Below are 22,609 nucleotides of genomic sequence, written 5' to 3'. Positions count from 1 at the left end.
ATATTTTCTTGTTATCATATAATTTCTTTGATTATAAAAAAGTTGGTTTAATTACTGCCTTCTTAACACTAATTCATTTGATTCAAATGTTCACTGTTACTCAGAATAATAGAGGAACCAGTATGGATATTGTTTTAATTTGGCATTTAGAACATTTTTTGTTTACATACCTTCATGTTCCTGATTAGTTTATCTTTAGACTTATAAATATTTAAATTAGTTTGCCTGCCCTAAGCATATTCTTGCTAATGGGAAAAAGGTTTTTGGATAAGTGACAGTCACTAAATATGCTGCTGAGTTTAAGAGGGAGCTCCCTTGAGATTTGCTGTGGATGATCCAGACATAAATAATAAAGACGGTAAGGAAGCGATTGATTCCCTATCATTTGAGCATGGTACTCTGTTTTTTTGTAATCCTGCCTAAACACTGCATTTGGTATATAGTTCTGATTCATATTAGATGGAACCTAAATGTTTTTATTAACTTTTTCTCTTACTAAAATATTTTTATTATAGAAAATTTAAATAAGCCAAATAGAAAATAGCTAAATATTATAAAAGCCAAGGTAAAATTAAACATAAAAGACCTCCAATTTAAAGGTTGCAACTGTTCATATTTTGAGATGTGCACATTCAGTCTTTATTCATGTAAAATTTACTTTTAAAAAATGGGATTGTGATATGCATACTATTAAAACCTCTTTTAATGAAATAAATTTTATTTTTGAGAATTTTATTGTTTTATTTATCAGCTATACCTTCAGGTAGCATAAAACTAAGATTAGGAACAAATAGTCTAGTGATTAAAATTTCCTGAAGAATTGAGGAAAATTTAAAGACTCCTCAGCTTTACTATTTCTGTTCATAGAATATATAATTTCTATTTAAAGTAAGTTATTTTCTTAGTCTCTGTGAACTTGCTTCTTTGATTTGGGCTTATGTGTATCTGTTTTACAGAGAAAATATACATTCATAGTAATGAAGTAAATATTTGTTAGAGATCCTGATATAAATCTTCTGAAGTATAGTTTTTTAAAATATTGTTTAATGTAGTTTTAATGTTAAACTTATTCATGGTATTTCTTTGAAAATTATGGTAACTATTACATGGAAAATCTTAGTAAGTAGATTCTCCTTGTTTTTACCATGTTGGATATCTGAATTTTATGAATTTTTTTTTTTTTTACTCTCACCCGAGGACATTTTTGCATTCATCTTCAGATAGAGTGGGAGGGAGAGAGAGAAACATTGATGTGAGAGAAACACATTGACTGGTTGCCACCCACACGACCCCAACCGGGGCCAGGGACAAACTGCAACTGAGGTACATGCCTTTAGCAGGAACTGAACCCGGGACTCTCTGGTCCGTGGGCTAATGCTCTAACTGCTGAGCCATACCTGCCTGGGCTGAATTTTATGAATTTTTTTTTTTTTTTTTATCCTCACCCGAGGATATTTTTCCATTTTTTGTACAGATAGAGTGGGAGGGAGAGAGAGGAAGGGAGAGAGAGAGAGAAACATCGACGTGAAGGGACACATCGAGTGGCTGCCACCCACACGACCAACCAGGGCCGGGGACAAACTGCAACCGAAGTACGTGCCCTTAGCGGGAACCGAACCCGTGTCTCTCCAGACCACAGGCCACGCTCTAACCGCTGAGCCAAACTGGCCAGGGCTTATGAATTTTTTTATAAAGAAAATCATGAGTTGATAATCATCTGAATTGTAAATCATCCTTGATTGTACATTTTTTGAGACTTGTCTTTGTAGTTCTAGAGTAGCAAGTGAAAGCTTTTAGTAAATATTTTTAATCAATAATGTGAAATTTGAATTTGTATAGTGATGAATATAATTTATTCTTACTATCTGAAGAATAAATATGTTAGGAGTAAATTGAATTACTATATAGAGTACTATCTAGTTTTTAACTGATAATTGATCTGAAGGAGATGTTTCTATTTATTTTTAATTTATTAACATTTCTCTTTTGGCATCTGTTCTTGTTTGCTAATTTAGGCAAGTTGCTTTGGCAGATATCATCATCATCAATAAAACAGACTTGGTTTCAGAAGAGGATTTAAACAAATTAAGAACAACTATTAGGTACTAAGTTATACGTGTTAAGTACTTACAAATTCAAAGTGTACTATACAAAATATTTTTACCCTGTACCGTTAAAGAATCACATATATTGTTGTTGCCTAATTGACTGTTACGTAAATAGTAATATGTGAAGTTATTCCCCACTGGTAACAGAATATAGTTCAAAGTTCATAGAGTGATATTCAGGGTCTTCTGGCTTCATTCTCCTTTTCCTGTCTTCTCTTTGACTTTTTCCTTACATGCAGTTCTCTGTACCCAGGATGATATTTACTTACTTTCTCATGGATGTGTCTTGTGAAATCCTTTTATTACTCATATTGTGTTCTCACTGTCACTCTGCCAGTCCTTGAATTCCTTTATCTTTGCTGTTTTTCTTCTTTCTTTTTCAGCAATTTTATCTATTCTCTAGGGCTCATCTCCTCTCCACCTCTTTTTGCCTATCTCTGTGAAGCCTCTGACTCATGTGGTCTCACTTTTCCCCAATCCTCATTGACTGTTTTCCTTAGTTGTCAACTAACCATACTTGTTTCCTAGCTTGTTTTAATGTCTGTAGGCCAAGGCTAATCAATATAGGATAATATGAATGATACTCAAATATGTGTAAAGTGATCCAAAAGTGATTTGGACTTTCAAGTAAGATTAGAGTTTAGGAACTTCGGATTATTTTATAAGACCTAAACTAATAAATGCCACCTATGAAGAGACATTGAATAGCTTTTATTATTAGTCATCTTTAGTGGGCACAGTCTGCTTACATCAGATTTTGAATTTCAGTCCCAGTTCATATAGTATATGTTACAAATTGAAACAATGAAGGTAAGACTCATTAGGAGATTTCCTGTAATGATAATGATTACAGAAGAAAAAAATTTATGTTTTTCTCCAAAATTGGTCTTATTTTAATAGTAATGTCCTCTCAGACTTTACTATGAAAAACTGTAGTAATGTCTCCATGTAGAGGGCAGATAGTATTGCATAGTATTTAAGGTCATGGGCTTTGGAATCTGCTTGAGTTCAATCTTGGTATGTTTCTCACTGTATTCTTTTTCAGTCTCATCTGTAAAACAGAAGTAATACCTACTTTGTAAGTTTGATTTGAGTATTACATGAGATAATGTTGGCAAACTTTGTATAGTGCCCAGCATATAGTAATTGAGGTGTTAGCTCTATCTTTATTACATTATAGGTTTTTTTTCTCAGTTTATTTAGTAATTTCAAGTTACAGTGAATAAAAAAATGAAAGAAATAGAAAGGTGATCGACAATTTTGAAAAGTCTAAAAAGATGAACCAGTGAATGAAGATTACTTCTTTTATCCCTTTTGACAGTAGTTTCCTAAATTTTGTCTCTCTTTTCAAAATCCTGTCCACTATTGTGATTTCTAGAAAAAAGAACACAGTCCATGTAGCAAACATTTTTGGTCATTACTACTGGGCTTTTCTATTTCCATGTGACTAAGCTGGATCTCCAGTATCAGCAAGATTGACTATTGGTCAACTTGTTGCCAGCATGTACTGTACAGTTGTACCAGAAAAGAATTTGGACAAAGTACATTGCCAAATTAAAGACCCTTTTGGCTTTTTACCCTCCATTGTATATCAGACTTGTAATTGACTCGGAATTAGATTTAGGGAGTTGGAAGGCAAACATTTTTGAGAGGAAATAGCCATCATGTTATAGAGTACATTCAAAAGAGAAGATTAAGAATTTTGTGAAATAGTGGAGAGACTTCCCTCAGGATCATTGTATGCAGGAAGCCTTACCCATAAGAACAAGCATGAATAAATAGCAAATATCAACAAGAAACACTAAAAGCAATGGAATTGATGATATAAAGATAACTAGGTCAGGTGTACAGTATATTGAAAAGGATTTAACAAGTATTTTTGGTGCCATACAATGGGAGCCATATTTTATTATCTTAGTATCAGAAAGGGGAGGGCTGGTAGAGTGGGTAGAGATTCCCAGAGGATATTTTATAAAAGAACCTGGATGTGTGACTTAATGTGAATATTGAGGACAGGCTTGGGTCAAAGCCACTCAGAACTAGGTTTTAATTTGTAGCATGTGTATAGTCATTTCCACAAAGAGTGTTTGGGAAATATTGGATATCAATAAAATGTGTTACTTATATACTCATTATAAGAACATTAGAATTACTGGCTACTTATAAATCATATTTTCTAAAGTGAAGGGTCTTTTTATAATTCACAAAGTAGCCCCTAGTCTGTAAGTTGTGCAGTAAATTTTTGCATATCATGTTTTAATACCTGACTTATGATTAGAAGGGGGGAAAAAAAAACAAACTATAAAATATGTAAGTTTTGTTTTTCTATTTTTTTGTTTTTTCTACTTCCAGATATGTTTGTATGTGCTTACTTTATATTTTAGAAATAATGTGCCTCGTGTGCTTTTTAAAAAACTTAACATGTGCTTATCTTTTCTTCTTCTTAAAATGTATTTCAGATCAATAAATGGACTGGGGAAAATCTTAGAAACACAAAGATCAAGGTACTTTTAAAAAACTGTTAGTGATATTAACAATAAATAATTTAGTTAATACATATTAAGTAATTGATAAATATGCTTGATCGTGATACAAGAAAAATACATGTGCATTTTTTTCTTTATTGATTTTTAGAGAGAGAGGAAGGGAGAGAGAAACATTGATCAGTTGCCTTCTGCACACACCCTGACTGGGGATCAAACCTGCAACCTGGGTATGTGCCCTGAACAGAAATGGAACCCAAGATCTTTTGGTGCATGGGACAGCACTAAACAAACTGAGCCACACTGGCCAGGACATATGTGCATTTTTTAAATTTAAATCCTCACCCGAGGATATCTTTCCATTGCTTTTCAGATAGATTGGAAGGGAGAGAAGGGGAGAGAGAGAGAAACATAAATGTGAGAGAGACATTGATTGGATGCTTCTTGCACAACCCTCACTGGGGCCAGGGATCAAATCTGCAACCCTGACCGGAAATTGAACCCTTGACCCTTTGGTCCACAGGCTGATGCTTCAACTGCTGAGTCAAACCGGCTAGGGCCTCAGGTGCATTTTTAATGGTTTTTTTAATTGATTTTTTTAGAGAGAGAGAGAGAAACATCTATGTGAGAGAGAAACATCGATTGGCTGCCTCCTGCAGGCCCCCTACTGGGGATCAAGCTCACAATCCCAGCGTGTGCCCTGACCAGGAATCCAACTGGGACCTCTCAGTCCATGGAACGAGGCTCAATCCAACAATGATCCACACTGGTCAGGCCACATGTGCATTATTAAAAAGAGGGCCCAGAAATGTGTTTAAAATGTTCTTTATAAGTTAGTTTGGCATATTTATTTAATATAATATGATAACACTGTGCAACTGTGCTTTTGCTTAATGAAGAGGAAACCATAGGACTTTCAGTCACTTTCAAAGTAAATAGTATAGAAATCTGAAAAAAGTATATTATTAGGAATATTATTTTAATTTGAGATATCTAAATAGCTTTTAAATATTTTTAAACCTTAGTGTTTCATGGTTGCAAAAGTAATCTGTCATGTAAAAATATATCTAAGTTCCTTTTTAAAAAAATTTTTGTTTTCCATTTCCTGTATGTTTTTCTCTCTTTCCATTGTGTTTATACAGATGTGCATTACTTTATAAAATTATGTGTTCTTAAAACATCTGTAAAATAGATTTCTGTAGACTGACCCCTGTTTTCCATTGAATGCTATTATGATTTCAGTAAATTTCTGTACAGGGGTATTTCATTAAGCTCATTTTTTTAGTGAGAATGGCTCAGCAGTTGATAGACCCAGCAACATGAGCCACAGCTCTGAGACTCACAGCTGGCAATCTAGTGCCACCCAGTTTTTAACTCAGAGATTCTTTCCTTGAAGGTGCAGCAGAGGCCCGAGTTGAATGGCTCCTCTGCTATGGCAGAGATTAGAGGTGCTGACAGACGACAGTAAGTGTTAGGCAGTAACAGCAGCAGCTGCTTATCTGCATGTCAGCAGCCAGGGAATTAATTTGGTTTGCATTCTCAGGAGCCACTCATCTGCTGGCAGAGGTAGCAGAAGAATGCCTTGAGTGTAAGTTCTCTGCAAGCATACACTAAATGTGTTTCTTTTCTTTATAAAATGACAGACCACCATGTAACGCTTAAATAAGGTTTTAAAAATCATGTCCATAAATAGCTGAGGTTCTGTTGTAATAGCATTTATTTGGTTCATATTTACAAATATCTTAAATCAGTTTTCTAAAGGCCTAATTTATTTCATGCTTAATTTATTTCATTGGGTTTTATTTTGGACCTTTCTGTCCTGCATAAAGGTTTCGTCCTGAATAGTTTATTATGTAAGGATTTTGATGTTTATATGACATTTTTAACATTTGTTCTGTTACAGATCAGCACACATGCAGTGATTAAATTTTGTTACTTCAAATAGATGAATGAACAGGGGAATACAATCTCCTTTTCCCTTCTGTTTCTTCAGTGTCTGGTGTTTGCCAGTGCATTTGAGAATCTAGGGACTTTCTGAAATAGTACTTCTTGTGTTGAGGACTGACATTGGATTAGGATCCTTTTCAATGAAGATCAGAACTCCTTGGTAGAATTCTTACTATTAGGTCATGAATCTTATATTAAATACTTTCCAAAATTTCCTGAGGCATAGCAACTTGAGCTTCCCAGTTTAGAAACTAGAGATTTGGTTTTTAACAAAATAGCTGAAATCACTCTGATGGAAGTTTTGTTTTACTGTATGTGTATTTTTTAAAATCCCTTAAGCATCTTGTGACTTGACAAATGCTGACAATAGTAGAACTGACAGTAGTAAAGCTGCTATAAGCATGTGTAAGAAAAACTTACCTTAAGAGTATATAAGTTAAGGAATGAGAATGTTGTGTAGCATTGTTTTATAGGTAAGTCTTAAATTGATTTTGAGGCAAATGGAAGTTCTAATGGACCACCTAGACTTCGGAAGCATCAGGGGAAGATTAGGAGTGCCATTCTTACCTTTTTTGGGCTTTTTAAAAATCTTGGAGATATAAGGGGATTGAACAGAGAAAAAACAAAATCCAATTATTTAATAGTTAATCTATTCAACAAACTGTTTATTGCTCATTCTACTAGTTGCTTGGCATTTTGTGGCATGTTAAGGATTTAAGCAATGGATAAGGCAAACACTTTGCCTTGAAGGAGACCAGAATTTGAGGGAGACAGAAGCAAACAAGCAAAACCAATATATCAAATATTATTAATGTCACAGGAATATTAAATGCACAGGGTCCTGTAAGAACAGAAAGATAGAGGAACAATTGCTCAACTCTTCTTGATGAAGAGTCAGAAAATTTTGACTGAGAAGGTGATCACTGACCTGAGTCTTGAAAAATGAATAGTTTTCCAGATGGACAAGAGTAGCAATGGATTTCTAGGCCTAAGGAAGAGTTTGTATTCCAAGAACCTGTGAATATTTTAGAATGTCTAGAACACGTGGTATTGTGTTGCAGAGAGAAAAGAGATATGACTGAAGAGATGGAAAATTTACCACAAAGCATCTGTTTTAAAAAATTTTTTTCTTCCTTCCTTCCTTCCTTCCTTCCTTCCTTCCTTCCTTCCTTCCTTCCTTCCTTCCTTCCTTCCTTCCTTCCTTCCTTCCTTTAACTCATCTTTATCATTGAATGTATTACAGATGTTCCCGTCCCTTTTTTTCCCATTAACCCCCTTCTCCCCAATCCTGCCCCTGTCCTGCCTTCCCCACACTATTGTTGGTGTCCATTGATTATGCATATATGTATAGAAGTTCTTTGGTTCATCTCATTCCACCTTCCCCCCCTTCCCTTTGAGGTTCATCAGTCTAACAACCAACTTGTACTTCTTAATTCCTTCATCTTTTTCACCAATCCTCCCAGTCCCCACCCATCTGGCAAGCAACAAAAAGTTCTCTATCTATGAGTCTGTTTCTATTCTGCTTGCTCATTTTGTTTGTAGATTCAATTGTTGATAGATATATATTAATTGCCATTTTATTATTCATATTTTTGTTCTTTTCCTTCAAGAAGACCCTTCAACATTTCATATAACATTGGTATGATGGTAATGAACTCCTTTAGCTTTTTCTTGTCTGGGAAACTCTTGATATGTCCATCGATTCTAAATGTTAGCTTTGCAGGATAGAGTAATCTTGGTTGTAGGTCATTGCTTTTCATCACCTTGAATATCTCTTGCTACTCCTTTCTGGCCTGCAGAGTTTCTTTTGAGAATCAGTTGCTAGTGTTATGGGAGCTCCTTTCTTTATTGATTTTAAAGGGAGAGGGAGAGGGAGAGAGAGAGAGAGAGAGAAACATCGATGAGGGAAAACATCGATTGGCCGCTTCCTACATACCCCCCACTGGGGATCTGGCCCACAACCCGGGCATATGTCCTGATCGGGAATCAAACCAGTGACCTCTTGGTGCATGGGTCGATGCTCACCCACTGAGCCACATCAGCCAGGCACCACAAAACATCTTAAATGCCTTGATACATAGTTTGGATCTTCTCCTGTAGGCAGCAAGAGTTAGTGAAGGATTTCACAAGCAGTATGACTCTTGGGAAATGGATTGAATATGGTGCAGTTCTTCCAAGTTAGAAAATACAGGAAGGGCCCAGCCCGTGTGGCTCAGTGGTTGAGCATCGACCCAGGCACCAAGAGGTCACTGGTTCGATTCCTGGTCAGGGCACATGCCCAGGTTGTGGGCCAAATCCCCAGTGGTAGAGGGCATGCAGGAGGCAGCCAATCGATGTTCTCTCTCATCAATGTTTCTATCTCTCTCCCTCTCCCTTCCTCTCTCTCTAAAATCAATAAAGAAAAAAATTAAAGAAAATACAGGAAGGGAGGAGCAATTTTTGGGTAGGGTGGTGGTAGCAGTGGGTTTCGTAAAGGTGATTAGTTCAGTTCTATAGACATTTATGGTGCCACTGAGGGGAAAGCATTTGGAAATTTAATTCTAGAGTTTGGGACTTAGCTATTGGATGGTATCGACAAGTCATAGATCTGGAATTGGCTGGTAGACTCTGTTTGTGGGACTCACTAAACTTAGAAAAGATGACTACAGATAATATCCCTGAAGTAGCTCCTGAACCGCCTTTTCCACCTTGGACAGTCAGAGCCCTCTTCCTTGTCATCCTTCTGTCCGTAGTCTTAGGCTGCCTGAAGCACTCCTTAGACATAGGGAAAACTGGGAGCTCTTCACTGATTACTCTTGGCATAAATAGTTCAAGACATTAGGAGAAAAGATGAGCTTTGGAAGTTCTTTACTTCCCCCTTTATCTTTGCTTTATTCTCTCATTTAGTATTTACTTGATGGTAATAGTTTTTATTTTTATCTTTATGTTAATGTCTTGAAAAATGTCTGATGTTTTTATCTTCAAAGGAGGAAATTAAATGCATTTGATACCATGGAAATTCGGTTTCTAGTGAGTGAAAGAATTTATTTTTCATGATGGTAACAGATTTGAAGAAAATCCATGGTAACTTTCATTTGGAAGCTTGGACTTTTTCCTCTTTTACTTTCCATTGAGAACCTAGTGAGAATATAGTGAGAGACTTTGATATGTTATTATTCCCTATAGGATTTAACCTGTACGGATCAATTGTTGATCCTGTCTGTTTTGGCAATATCAGAAGAATCTGGGTATAAAGCAGAATTATGTCTAAATCTATGACATGTATTCTCAAGGATACTGTCACAGTGAAATAGTTTATTTAGAAGCTTGTGTTATAAAACTGACTTTTGGTGTTCACATAATTGGCCTGAATTTTTATATTCTCACATTTGGCGTGTGTAAACTTTCTTAAGCTTTAAGCTATTTCCTAAGGTTAAGATAATAAACTTGGGGAAAACTTCATTCATTTGTCACCTGTCAATATAAATATTTGCTCAGTTGTGATAGTGAAAAAGGGAATATGTTTAGTGTGGAAACTTTGGTTTCTTATGTAAATTTATATTCAAACATTCTTCATGGAACATTTATTTCTTTGCTTGATAATCTTCCTAATTCTGCTCATCTAGAATGTCCAGATTTTGAAATACTGTTATAATCTATTAACATAGAACTTTGGAGTATTCTTCTTTTAATAAGATGGAAATTGGTCTGCCTTATGTCAGGATAAGCACTCATAATCTAACAGAGTATCGTTGGCACACATGTGAATATATGGCAGACTGTTGAGAATGAGCAAAGCAGACACAGCTGGTCAGTCAGTCCTAAGTTAAAAGAGATGGTTTAGCTTACATGTTTACTGATTTTTTTGAAATCTTGAATTTGACCAAGTTTTGATTTCCTTGTGAGAAACTTTAATAAATGTTTGGCAAGTTCCTGGAATCAACTTTGAAATTCAATTACACTGTTGTCATTTTCTTTAAACATTCTTTCATTGTAGCTTTGACATAGAGCAATCACTGTCTTCTACTGTTTAATGGGCTTGTGAAAAAATTTAAACTCATTTACTGCTCTTTATAAATGTATGTGTTTAAAACAAACGTAATGATAGTTTTGTTTGTTTTTTTAATCCTCACTTGAGGATTTTGTTTTTTTTTTCATTTATCTTCAAATAGGGTGGGAGAGAGAGAGAAACATTGATGTGAGAGAGACACATCAACTGGCTGCCTCCCACCCGACCCCTACCAGGGCTGGGGACGAACCACCACCGAGGTACACAATCAAACCCTCAACTCTTCGGTCCATGGGCCGATGCTCTAACCGCTGAGCAAAACCGTCCAGGGCCTAATGCTAGTTTTGATATGATGTTCTCTTTGGATTTGAATACTTGCTTTCATGATAAGACAATTACTACTAAACAATTCTAACAGAAATAATGTTTATTTAGATAGAGCACTAACTAGGAAGTTCTAGTTTATATGCAATACCATTCTAAAGGAAATGAAATCAAACCACATTCTTTGGATATAAATATAGGCCCTAGAGTGAATATTTCTAATATAATGGTTGTTTGACTCCTCACATTCTTACAATATTACTGTTATATATCATGGAAGGAGAGAGGTAGAGTAAGCAAATAACAAAAATTCCAAAGGTAATGCACCTATGCTTTATGTTATTTCCATTTGTTCCACTACCCTCATTTCATATTTGAGTAATAAACTGCTGCTTTGAAAAGTTTCACTTCTTTCACTGATACAATATTGCTATAAAAATGTATTTGAAAAGTTTGTAAATTTTCAGGATTGAAAAAACAGTTGAAAGTAAAAAAACAAACAACAAACTAAAAAACTACAGCTTATTGGAGCAATAACCAAGTAGCTTTGATCTTAGACCATTCACCCAGTTTTTTAATTTTATGTATAAAATCTATAAAAATTTTCTTACAAGTTTTTTTGTTTCCCCCAAATACTATGATCTACTGATAAACCTTTATGTCTACATTTTTGGCAAAAGAATCTTTAAGATATTTTTTCTTGATTAACTGAATATATTTCATAGAATTTCACACTGTTATATTGGTTTTGTTTCTTGTAGAGTTGATCTCTCTAACGTGCTAGATCTTCATGCCTTTGACAGTCTCTCTGGAATAAGGTATGTTTCCTGTATTTTGGTCATTTTTATTGTAATGTACCTATCATTCTAAAGTTGTAGGAGTTACAGGAATGATTTACAGGGTTGCACACTTGATTTAAGTTTACTGTCATTCCTTTGACATAAAAGACCATTCCTAATGATTATGTTTTTGAAAGTTTTATAATTAGATGTTTGGAAATCACAGTACATTTTCCTATAGAAATTGTAGTGTAAATGGTAGTTAACTTTAGAGACTAATTAACATTTCTACACCAAATATATATAATACTTTTTTGACAAAATGAATGAAATACATAGAAAATTTTAGTTTGGGGTATTACCACAGATACTTCTTTCCCCTTAGTGATGGATCAGTTTCTTGCCTCTTTCCCCAAAGGGAATCTTTTTGATAAGAGAAGAATGTAAATTTCTTCCCTGGACATCAGTATCTTTTTTTTTTTTTAAGTTATCGCAACCATTTTTAGGTGTACAGTTCAGTAAAGTGTATTCACATTGTTGTGGACTGGATCTACAGAACTTTTTTATCTTGCAAAACTAAAACTCTATACCTATTAAATGACAACTCTCCTTTTCCCCCTCCCTAATACCTCTGGCAACTATCATTCTATTATCTGTTTTTATAAATTTGACTACTTTGATACTCATGTAAGTAGAATCAAACAGTATTTGTCTTATTGTGACTGGCTTAATTCACTTAGTCCTCTAGGTTCATTTATATTTAGTAAAGAAGGATTTCCTCCTTTTTAAAGGCTAAATAATATTCCCCTATATGTATATAATGTTGCTATGAACATGGGTGTGCTAATATCTATTGAAGATATTGCTTTCAATTCTTTTGGATATGTACCCAAAAGTGAGATTGCTATAAAGTGTTTCTACTTTCAGTTTTTTGAGGAACTATCATACTGTTTTTCATAGCAGCTGAACCATTTTACATTCCCACCAACAGTGCACAAGGGTTTTAATTTCTCTACATCTTGCCAATTTTCTGTTGGTTATGGTAGTAGCTGTCCTACTCAGAATGAGATGATAGCTCTTTGTGGTTTTAATTAACATTTCTCTGATGATTAGAGGTGTTGAGCACCATTTCAACGTGCTTGTTGGCCATTTGCTTATCATCTTTGGAGAGGTGTCTATTTAAGTACTTTGTCCATTTTTAAATCAGGTTATTTGATTTTGTTGTGGCTGAATTGTAGGAGTTTTTGTATATTCTAGTTATTAACTCCTATCAGACATGATTTGAAAATGTTTTCTTCTATTTCCTCTGAAGTAGATGAATTAATAAAACCCTCATGTAAGAGGTTTCCTACCTATACCTGGAGGAAAGGAGCATCCTTATCTCAGAAGACAAATGGACACACAGAGAAATCTGAAGGATCAGGCCTACTGAGTTTCCCTCAATTTACTGCACTTGGCTCATACTCTGCCCTGTCCTATCTTCCCATGACTTTTCACTCTTCATCAAACTTAGCATAAAACCACTCAGCCCCAACCATTTATTTGGGTCTTCATTTCCATAAGAAGGCTCCTGTGTCATGTAAAACTTAAGTAATCGTGCTTTTCTCCTGCTGCTCTGTCTTTGTTAGTCTAATTTTTAGACCCAACCAGGGGCCTGAAGAGGGTAGAAGAAAACATTTTCCTTTTCTATGGAAGTTTTAGGCAGTCATTATCCAACAACATTAAACATTGAATGTAGGGAAAGGGCATATGACTTGCTTAAGAACAGTTATTATGCATTAGTGACCCTTAAAGAAGTAGCTGTTGAATGTGGTGCTCCTGCTATGGGTAAGGCCTTTGCATACTTTTCATTGTGCTTAGTTGTTAAACAGGAGAATCCATTCCTGAGCAAACAGCTGGGAAGGTTTAATTTGACACTTTCCCTACTAAGACACTACCCCCCCGCCCTCCCCGAGACTCATTCCCTCCAACAGTGTTTTGTGTTTTTTTTTCTTTTTGTTTTTTTGTGGAACCGAACCTGGTACTCTGGTCTGCAGGCTGACCGACACTCAACCACTGAGCCAAACTGGGCAGGGCACCTCCAACAGTTCTTACAAGCCTTTCTCTGTCCTAAACTTGCTGTTACTAATTTACTCCTCACTGATCTTCAAGACAAAACATCTGCTTACCCCCATCTAAATATATGCTACAGTTGTTGTAGATATAATTTGTTATGCCAATATTGATCTTCTCATTCTTTTCATATCAGAACAGTGCTTTTTTGTTTATTGCCAGTAACCGACTATATAGAAGGCTTATATTTATGGGTACTGTTTATTTTTTTTTTACTAAGTAGGTATGCTCAAGGGAAAACATTTATAAAAGAGAATTTATTCTTCTAACTTTCTTTAGGTACCAAAATTTTCATATTAGGAAGCATGGGGTGGGGGAGCTGATGAAATTTTGAGCAATGGTAAAGCTGCTTATGTATATTTTTTTAGACCTGTATTAGATCTTTTGGGATTAAAAAGAAATCTACTGACATATTTAACCACACAAAATAGTGTTACTAAAGATTAGTTTTTTTTTATATTGTATTTATGTATGTGAATTTGTATACATTTTTAAGAAAAGTTTTCAAATAATCAGCCAGCTTTTTTTTATTAGAATATGTGAGCAACATGTAAATTATGTAATAGATTCAACTATGGATATTCTTTTTTTTTTATCCTCACCCGAGGACATTTTTGCATTTATCTTCATATACAGCAGGAGGGAGAGAAGGAGGAAGAGAGAGAGAGAGAAACATTGACTTGAGAGAGACAGTGAGAGAGACACATCGACTTGGTTGCCACCCACACGACCCCAACAGGGCCGGGGACAGACTGCAACCAAGGTATGTGCCCTTAGCAGGAACTGAACCTGGGACTCTCTGGTCCATGGGCTGATGCTCTAACCACTGAGCTAAACCAGCCAGGGCCAGCTGTGGATATTATTTTCCTTATGTATTACTAAGAAATATACAAGGTTAAATAAAAATGTATTTATCTCTGAATTTATAATCAATTGTTCTTAGTTTGCAGAAAAAACTTCAACAATTGCCAACAATACAACCTCACCTTGATCAGGTAAAAGAAAAAAAATCTTAAAAATATTTTTAAAGTATCTCTTTAACTAAATTGGTTCTATTTAGGACTGTTTAATTAGAGCTCCTTCTAAAATATTTTTGAACTGTGTTGATAGTTTTCAGAATTTGAATGGTTTTGAGGTCATCTTATTTCACCTTTTTTTTTTTTTTTTTTGGTATGTGCCCCTAGTGGGAACTGAACCCAGAATTCTCTGGTCCACAGGCCAGCACTCCAACCATTGAGCCAAACCGACCAGGGCTAATTCCGCTTCTTAAAGCATAATAGGAATTCATTAAATTGGAGTTCTTTAGAATATTAGTTTAGAAAATCATGCTTTCTAACTTTTCCATTCTATAGGTCACTCAGTTTTTCTAAAAGGAATCAATGCTCAAAAGCAGCGTGGGGGTTCTATATGCAGCCTATTTTTTAACTATATTGAACTGATAAAGGAAATTGTATGGAACTGGTATAAGCATCCATGGCTTATTTTTATAGGAATTGACTTTGCGTTTCAGATAGCACAGTACATTTAAACTACTTAAGGTGTTTTTCATGCTCTAAAACTCTAATTCCTGGGGTAAACATTGAAGATGCTAGGAACAAACAAAATAAATTTTCACTATACACATCTTTCTTTTAAGCAAGTTTAGATAGTAGAACTTTAGGGTAACTTCTTTGTTCCATTTAAACACATTGAAAGGAAGGGGGTGTGTGGGTGAGCATTATACCTCGTTTTCTCTCCTGTGTCTTGAAACTGTCACTCATTTTTTGAATCCTTATTAATTGTAATAGGGCCAAGGTTACAGCAGCCACTTGTCCATTTGTCTCCATTTTGGCTCATATTTCTGGAGAACTATACTACCATGTTTATGGCACTTTTCTCTGAGAAACTTAATAGAATATTTATTTTCACTTATCTTTAAACTAGTGAATGAGAGACATATAAGTCCCTGGTGGTAGAATTTTGGGGGAAAACTACTGTTTACAATATTATTATTAGTTATAAAGTGAACTTGAATTACATTCTTCATGACTTTCTGGGTGAAGGACATCATAGTGGGAGTTATAAGAATTAAAAGATGTAGTCTTCATTTTCAAGAATTTTTATAATGCAAGTATCTGCATTCATAGTATCTTGAATATACCTTTATCATGGCATTCATAATGCCTTATAGTTTGGATTGAAATGCTTTTTCCCTTGCAATAGTTTCTAAATTCCTCAAATGTAAATTCCTTATTGCTAGGTGTATGCTGGGTGCTTAGTGAATATTTGTTAAAAGAATGCAAAGCTGTGATTCTCGAATGGGGGGTGTGCATCAGAATCAGTTGTGGAGCTTTTAAAAATGACTTGAATGCTCAGTTGTTGCCACCTCTCATATCTCCAGAAATGGGCCTTGAGTATTTGAAAAATTTCAAAGATAGGCAAAAGTGGAAAGAATAGTAAAATGAACCCTTCATGTACGTGACCCAGCTGCAATAGCCGTCAACATCTTGCTGATTTTATTTCATCTATCTTCCCAACATTTCTTTTGCTGAAGGATTATTTAAACTTTTTTTTTTTTTAAATAGAAAAGTTCAAGCATACATAAAACTAAACTAGTATAATGAACCTGCACGTACCCCTCACCCTTGCTAGAGTGTATTAAAGCAAATCCCAGATATTGTGTCATTTCATCAGTAACTAGGGCGTGTCTATTTATTTTTAAAGCTCTTCAGGAGATTCTGATGCATTTTTCTGCTTTAGATACTTGAACATAAAATAGAATCTAATCTTGCAGACATAGGGCTATGGGACTGAGAAGCTCCAATAGTATCATTTGGTTTAGTAGATCGTAAAAGACTTTTTTATATATAAAGTATACAAGTATCTCCACATATATTTGTATACAAGTATCTCCACATATATTTGTGCCTATATATATGTCTATATGTGTATGTGAACACATATCCCTACAGTTTCCACTCAGATCAAGATATAGAGGATGTCCAAAACCGTTAAGAGCGTTCCCCTGTGCCTCTTCCCAGTCAGCAACCCTCCTCCTCCCAAAGAACTAACTGCTGTTCTGATTTTATACCAAAGTAACCCTTAAATGGTAGATTTACATTTGACTGGAAGAGTAAGGGAAAGAGCAATCTAGATGTTTAAAAGTGGGAAATGTTCTAGAAAAACAGAATTCCAGTGCAGAAGGCTTAGTGAATGCTTGGTGTTGGGATTCTGGTATTGGCTTTGGTTTGCTAGGCAAAGAGAACTCATGCTGTGCTGTCGGACAGTGTCAGGTAAGCTGGATTGGAGTGTGGAGTCAGGAGACCAAGCAGGACCTTTATCAAGTCAGGAGGAAAAATAAATCTCAAAGTTAACATGCTATAAATGATGATGTCATCTTCTAAAACCAACGGTGACATAATATTCATTCTCATCTCTAGGAATTCTCCCCTTGATGCATGCTTGGTCAGAGATAAACCAAACCTTTCCTTTATTTTTTTCCAGAGAACAAAATTAAACACGTGCTTTTGAGTTTTACACCTGGCTCCAGATAGTTTGTTTTTTCTGAGCCTCATTTCCCCCCGTTTATAAAATGGAAATAATTCTCTTTATTCCATAGGATTGTTGTCACACATAAATGACAGATAAAGTGAAGTGACCCAGGCAAAAGTACCTGGCTCAATACTTAAAATTGATGAACTATATATACCTCTTACCTTTTCTTTTAGCACTGAGAATCCTGGAAAGAATGAATTAAATGATGAGTATACCCTTTTATGACTGTTTCTCTGTATAAATGCTAAACCATTGATCAGCTGCCAGAATATAGAAAATGGAGTTGCTGATACCAGAAGTCAGCAAATAATAATGAAAAAGTTATATGCAATATGTATGGTTAGGCAACAAAATTTCTATGATTGTGTTTCTTTTCATCTTAAAACTGGTGATTTAAATCACTTTTTACTATTAAAAAAATCATTATTGATTTTCTCTCTTGCTTTACAGAGTATTATTACAGTCACATTTGAAGTACCGGGAAATGCAAAGGAAGAAAGTCTAAATGTATTTATTCAGGTGAATGCAATAGTTAACTGATTAATGGTTTATCAACTGTATTGTTACATCGTTGTTACTGTTAACAGTGGTTGGTCTTATTAATATATGTGACTTGGTACAGAATCTTCTGTGGGAAAAGAATGTGAGGAACAAGGACGACGACTTCATGGAAGTCATACGACTGAAGGTGCGGTATCATTTGTCCTTTTCTTGGCTGTTATATAAAACCATATTTGGTTTTAAACAGAAGCACTGGTTTTAGTACAAATAACCTTTGTCTATTTTAATTTTTCCTTGTTTCCATAGTTGAAAAGCTTTGGCAGTCACTGCATAAAGTATCTTTATTTGCACAGCTTCGTTTAGTGTTGCAGCTAAAACAACCTGTGTGCTTTGAAATGTTACCCTATGCTCTCTACTCCCAGGAGTTCTGAGCAGTTATCTGGCTGATGAGCTTTACCTGTTGAAACTCCCCTCCGCTTGGTACACAGCTTAGACAGTTAGAGAAAACAGAACATTTTCCTATGTTTATTTTTTCCAAGAGAGCTTCATTAACAGAGAAATAATAGTAGAAATCTTGCTGCAGCGGAACCTTATGCTTCTTGATGCTTCTAGCAGACACTAAATATTTGTCATACTATAAGCAGAATTATAAGACACTAGGAGAATCTTGCCCTGTGTTTGGAAACCTATTCTTATTACTTGACATTTGTGTATTTATGTCACGAAAGGTGTTTTTTTTAGGGGTCATTGGTTCTAGGTTGTGTGCTTAACCCATCAGCAGTTGAGTGTCTCTTCCATGTTGCAAGAAGTGGGTAAACTTTTTATTATTATTGTTTATTATTATTATTACTGTAAATAACTAGATTCTCCAATTAGGGACTGACTTCCTGGGGCCACTAGAATGACAAAGGTGGAAACTATGGAGAAACTATTTAGGTTGAGATTTCTTCACTCCTTGTGCTGGCCCTTCCTGGGATTGGTGCTACAGAGCAACAGAGGTGAATCCCATATTCTTCCGACCCAATTAAGCTGCTGTTTTGTGATTGTAGCACCATCTACATTCAATGATCCTAGTGGCAGATCATCTTTCATTCAGTAACTGCTTTGTCACCTAGTACTGCATAGGGTGTGGTACCTAGGAAAGTGGCCATTATGGTGGTGCACTAATGCTGCCACCAGGACCTCCACACAGAGTTTGGTGGCTCACTCTGCCTCGTCTCAGGTTGGAGTCTGTCCTTACACGTATGACAGTTTTTCTACATTTGTCCTCTTTGGTTCTGCTGTTGGCCTTCCTCTCATCACAGTAGTACTAAGGGACTTGGAGCAACACAGAGTTTATCTTCATTGATTTCCTTCTCTTTCTTGTTATAAATAGTAGTCCACTATAATCAGCTTGTTGAAAATGTTAACTCTAGTAACAGCTAATGTTTCAAAGTCGTGTTACAAATTGATGCTTAGGTAATTCTTTCTAAGGCGTTTGTTATTACATATTCAAATTCAAAAAGCAGAAAACAATGAAATCATATTATGTTTTACACCTTAAATTACTGCAATGCTATATGTCAATTATATCTCAGTAAAACTGGGGAAACGAACCAGAAAACAACTGGGCACAGGCAAAGAAAAACTGGAATAATATACACACTAAAAAAATATAAATACACCAAAAATACACAAAAATTGTGTGGTGGGAATGACTTATCTATGATTTGTCTTTTACTATTCTCAATATATATATGTAAATTTTATAACAAATATTTCCGAGAAATTATTTCCTCTCCATAGGAGCCAGTTTATTAGATATTTTGTTCCTCATTTCTGCAAATCAATATAAAATAAACTTTTATTCAGATAAATATAATAGTTTTTCTATATTTTATTATCTTTTACCTTCTCAAAATTTACCACTTAAACTATGAAACAAGAATAAAATTTTTGTCTGGACGGTGTGGCTCAGTGGTTGAACATCCACCCATGCACTAGGAGGTCACAGGTTCGATTCCTGATCAGGACACATGCCCAGGTTGTAGGCCTAATCCCCAGTTGGGGGCATGCAGGAGCTGGCCAGTCGATGTTCTCTTTCATTGATGTTTCTACCTCCCTCTCCCTCTTAATTCCTCTCTCTCTGAAATCAATAGAGGAAAAAAACATTTTTTTAATTAAAGAATAAAATTCTTAAAAATAGAATCAGTAGAATCTGATACATTATGGTTTATCATTTTGTTTCAGCTTTTTCTTGTGCTAACACTGAAGGAACATCCTAATACATATGTTAATTTTGTCATTAGAAAAAATTTAGTGTGCACAGAAACTTTTTAAATTTTTTTTTTCATCCTCAGCCGAGTACATTTTTCCATATTTTGTTCAGATAGAGTGGGAGGGAGAGAGAGAGAGAGAGAGAGAAACATCGATGTGAAAGGGACACATCGAGTGGTTGCCACCCGCATGCCCTAACCAGGGCTGGAGACAAACTGCAACCGAGGTATGTGCCCTTAGCGGGAACCGAACCTGGGTCTCTCTGGACCGCCGGCCGACACTCTAACTGCTGAGCCAAACTGGCCAGGGCCACAGAAACTTTTTTAAAACTTGGAGGCTTTAAGAAACGATTTCTTTTTTTTTTTTTTTTTTTTTGGTACATGCCCCTGGTGGGAACCGAACCCGGGACTCTCTGGTCCACAGGCCAATGCTCCAACCACTAGCCAAATCGGCCAGGGCAAGAAATGATTTCTTTAATGTGCAAATAACTGGAAGTAATTTTGACAGCATCTTTTTAAAAAATTTTCACCTGAGGATATTTTTTTTCCCCATTTATCTTCAGATAGAGTGGGAGGGAAGGAGCAGGGGTGTGGGGGGGAGAAACATTGACGTGAGAGAGACATCAATTGATTACCTCCCACATGACCCTGACCAGGGCTGGGGACAAACTGCAACTGAGGTACATGCTCTTGGTTGGAATTGAACCCGAGACTCTTTGGTCCTTGGGCTGACACTCTAATCGCTGAGCCAAACTGGTTAGGGCTTAACAGCATCTTTTTATGAGTTTGTAGTTTGAAAAGGAATAGGAAAAATTAATCTATTAACATCAATACTTGATTTCTGCTTTTCAATTCACATTGAGGCTGACTGATCATTCTCTTCTGAGCAGGGGCTGGTGTCAATCAAAGACAAACCACAACAAGTGATTGTCCAAGGTGTTTATGAGCTATATGATCTGGAGGAGACTCCAGTGAGCTGGAGAGATGACGCTGAGAGAACAAACCGATTGGTTCTTATTGGTGAGTTACAATTTTGGTGAGTTACAAGCAATTAAATTTCTAAAGCAAAGTGGAAAATATATTTGAAAGGAGTGTATGATGTGCTACTTAAGCAGTATGAACCAATCAGGAGCCCTTTTGTAAACCTAAGTAAACTTGTGGTTAATATATTTGTCTTACTTATGTTATAACATTCATAAGAACTTGCTAGACCTTTTACTCTTCAAACAACTTTAGAAAAGTGATTAATCCAAGTGTCGGTTGGGTTCTGAGCGATTTTACTAGAAAGTTAAGGAAGGAGTCACCCAATTACTATTGTTTTTAAATTTCTGAAGATCGTCAAGCAGTTGATGATCAGGAATTGATAGTTAAACTGTCATTTTAATAAACATAATATAATAACACCATATTTGGTTCTCTTTGCAGGTAGAAATTTAGATAAGGATATCCTTAAACAGCTATTTATAGCTACTGTGACAGAAACAGAAAGGCGATGGACAGCATATTTTAAAGAAGATCAAGTTTGTCTGTAATAGCAGAAGAATTTCTCATTGAAAGGATTGAATGATAATATCAGGAATAAGTTTCCTACTGGGTGTATTTCAAGCATCTGTTCCTTGAATTACTTCCGTTATGAATTCCAGTGTATGTTATAAGATATAGTAAAGCAGTAATGTAAAACATTTGACATTTTTACAATAAAGTATAGAATCCTCTGAAGTGTGTTTTTAATAGATGTTTCACAAAAATTTCTTTCAGAATTGGCTTTGGAGTTGACATATGCTGAGCTTCTCATCCATGGAAGTTGTTTATAATAATGATGACAAAACTTACTTCAACAGTGTCATTTTCCTTTAGAACTTCAGCTTATTGCATAAAGTTTTATTAACAAAAAAATTTAAAGCAAATAAAGTTACCATTTTTATTAAATGAAATAAAAGGTTTGTTGTGGCTAGTGACTTACAGGTGGAAGAAATCTGAATGAAATTAATTGGAACCATCTCTTATTTTTAGTCAATTCTAAGCTTTACTGAAGGTGGAATAAAACTTCAGCCATGCACTTTGTAATATATTTAGAAGATTCTTATTGTAGAGCTTTTAATTTTAAGTAAATTTTACTCCTGGTATTACATTTGTCTTGTGTGTATTTTTTTTTCTTTAAGTCCTGGCCAGTTTGGCTCAGCGGTTAGAGTGTCGGCCTGCGGTCCAGAGAGACCCGGGTTCAGTTCCCCCTAAGGGCACGTACCTCTGTTGCAGTTTGTCCCCGGCCCTGGTTGGTCGTGTGGGTGGCAGCCACTCGATGTGTCCCTTTCACATTGATGTTTCTCTCTCTCTCTCTCTTCCTCTCTCTCCCTCCCACTCTATCTGAACAAAAAAATGGAAAAATGTCCTCGTGTGAGGATTAAAAAAAAAAAAAAATTTTTTTTAATTTTATGCTAAAAAGCAACAAGGTACAAACCTTCAGATATAACTGCAGATAACGTGGTAATTCAACACTCTACTTTTCTCTTGTTCCTATTAAATGCCAGGTCAGTGTTAACAGTATTCAAATTGTAAGGGAATAGCAGTAGATGGAATT

The 22,609-nt window shown here is 35.5% G+C and overlaps 1 protein-coding gene across 5 annotated transcripts in view; it reads left to right on the top strand.

The window, feature by feature from the left end:
* Positions 1-22,120, top strand: part of LOC118629523 (COBW domain-containing protein 3) — a 46,064-nt gene extending 23,944 nt beyond the window's left edge. Inside the window, exons 8-15 of one of the 5 annotated variants that reach the window (XM_036260852.1) lie at positions 2,016-2,102; positions 4,568-4,612; positions 11,612-11,668; positions 14,685-14,736; positions 17,726-17,794; positions 17,898-17,963; positions 20,922-21,051; positions 21,457-21,627. In XM_036260852.1, coding sequence (XP_036116745.1) covers positions 2,016-2,102; positions 4,568-4,612; positions 11,612-11,668; positions 14,685-14,736; positions 17,726-17,794; positions 17,898-17,963; positions 20,922-21,051; positions 21,457-21,563 — 613 coding nt within the window. In that variant the 3' untranslated portion in view covers positions 21,564-21,627. Of the gene's footprint in view, positions 1-2,015; positions 2,103-4,567; positions 4,613-11,611; positions 11,669-14,684; positions 14,737-17,725; positions 17,795-17,897; positions 17,964-18,652; positions 18,775-20,921; positions 21,052-21,456 lie in introns of those variants that run through there. The other 4 variants (XM_036260856.1, XM_036260853.1, XM_036260854.1 and 1 more) reach the window with 4 other exon arrangements.
* Positions 22,121-22,609: the final 489 nt, after the last annotated feature.

The sequence above is a fragment of the Molossus molossus genome, unplaced genomic scaffold, assembly GCF_014108415.1.
Source record: "Molossus molossus isolate mMolMol1 unplaced genomic scaffold, mMolMol1.p scaffold_m16_p_14, whole genome shotgun sequence".
NCBI classification, from domain to species: Eukaryota; Metazoa; Chordata; class Mammalia; order Chiroptera; family Molossidae; genus Molossus; species Molossus molossus.
Note: the sequence above shows the minus strand (reverse complement) of the source record. Positions and strands in the feature narration are given on the sequence as shown.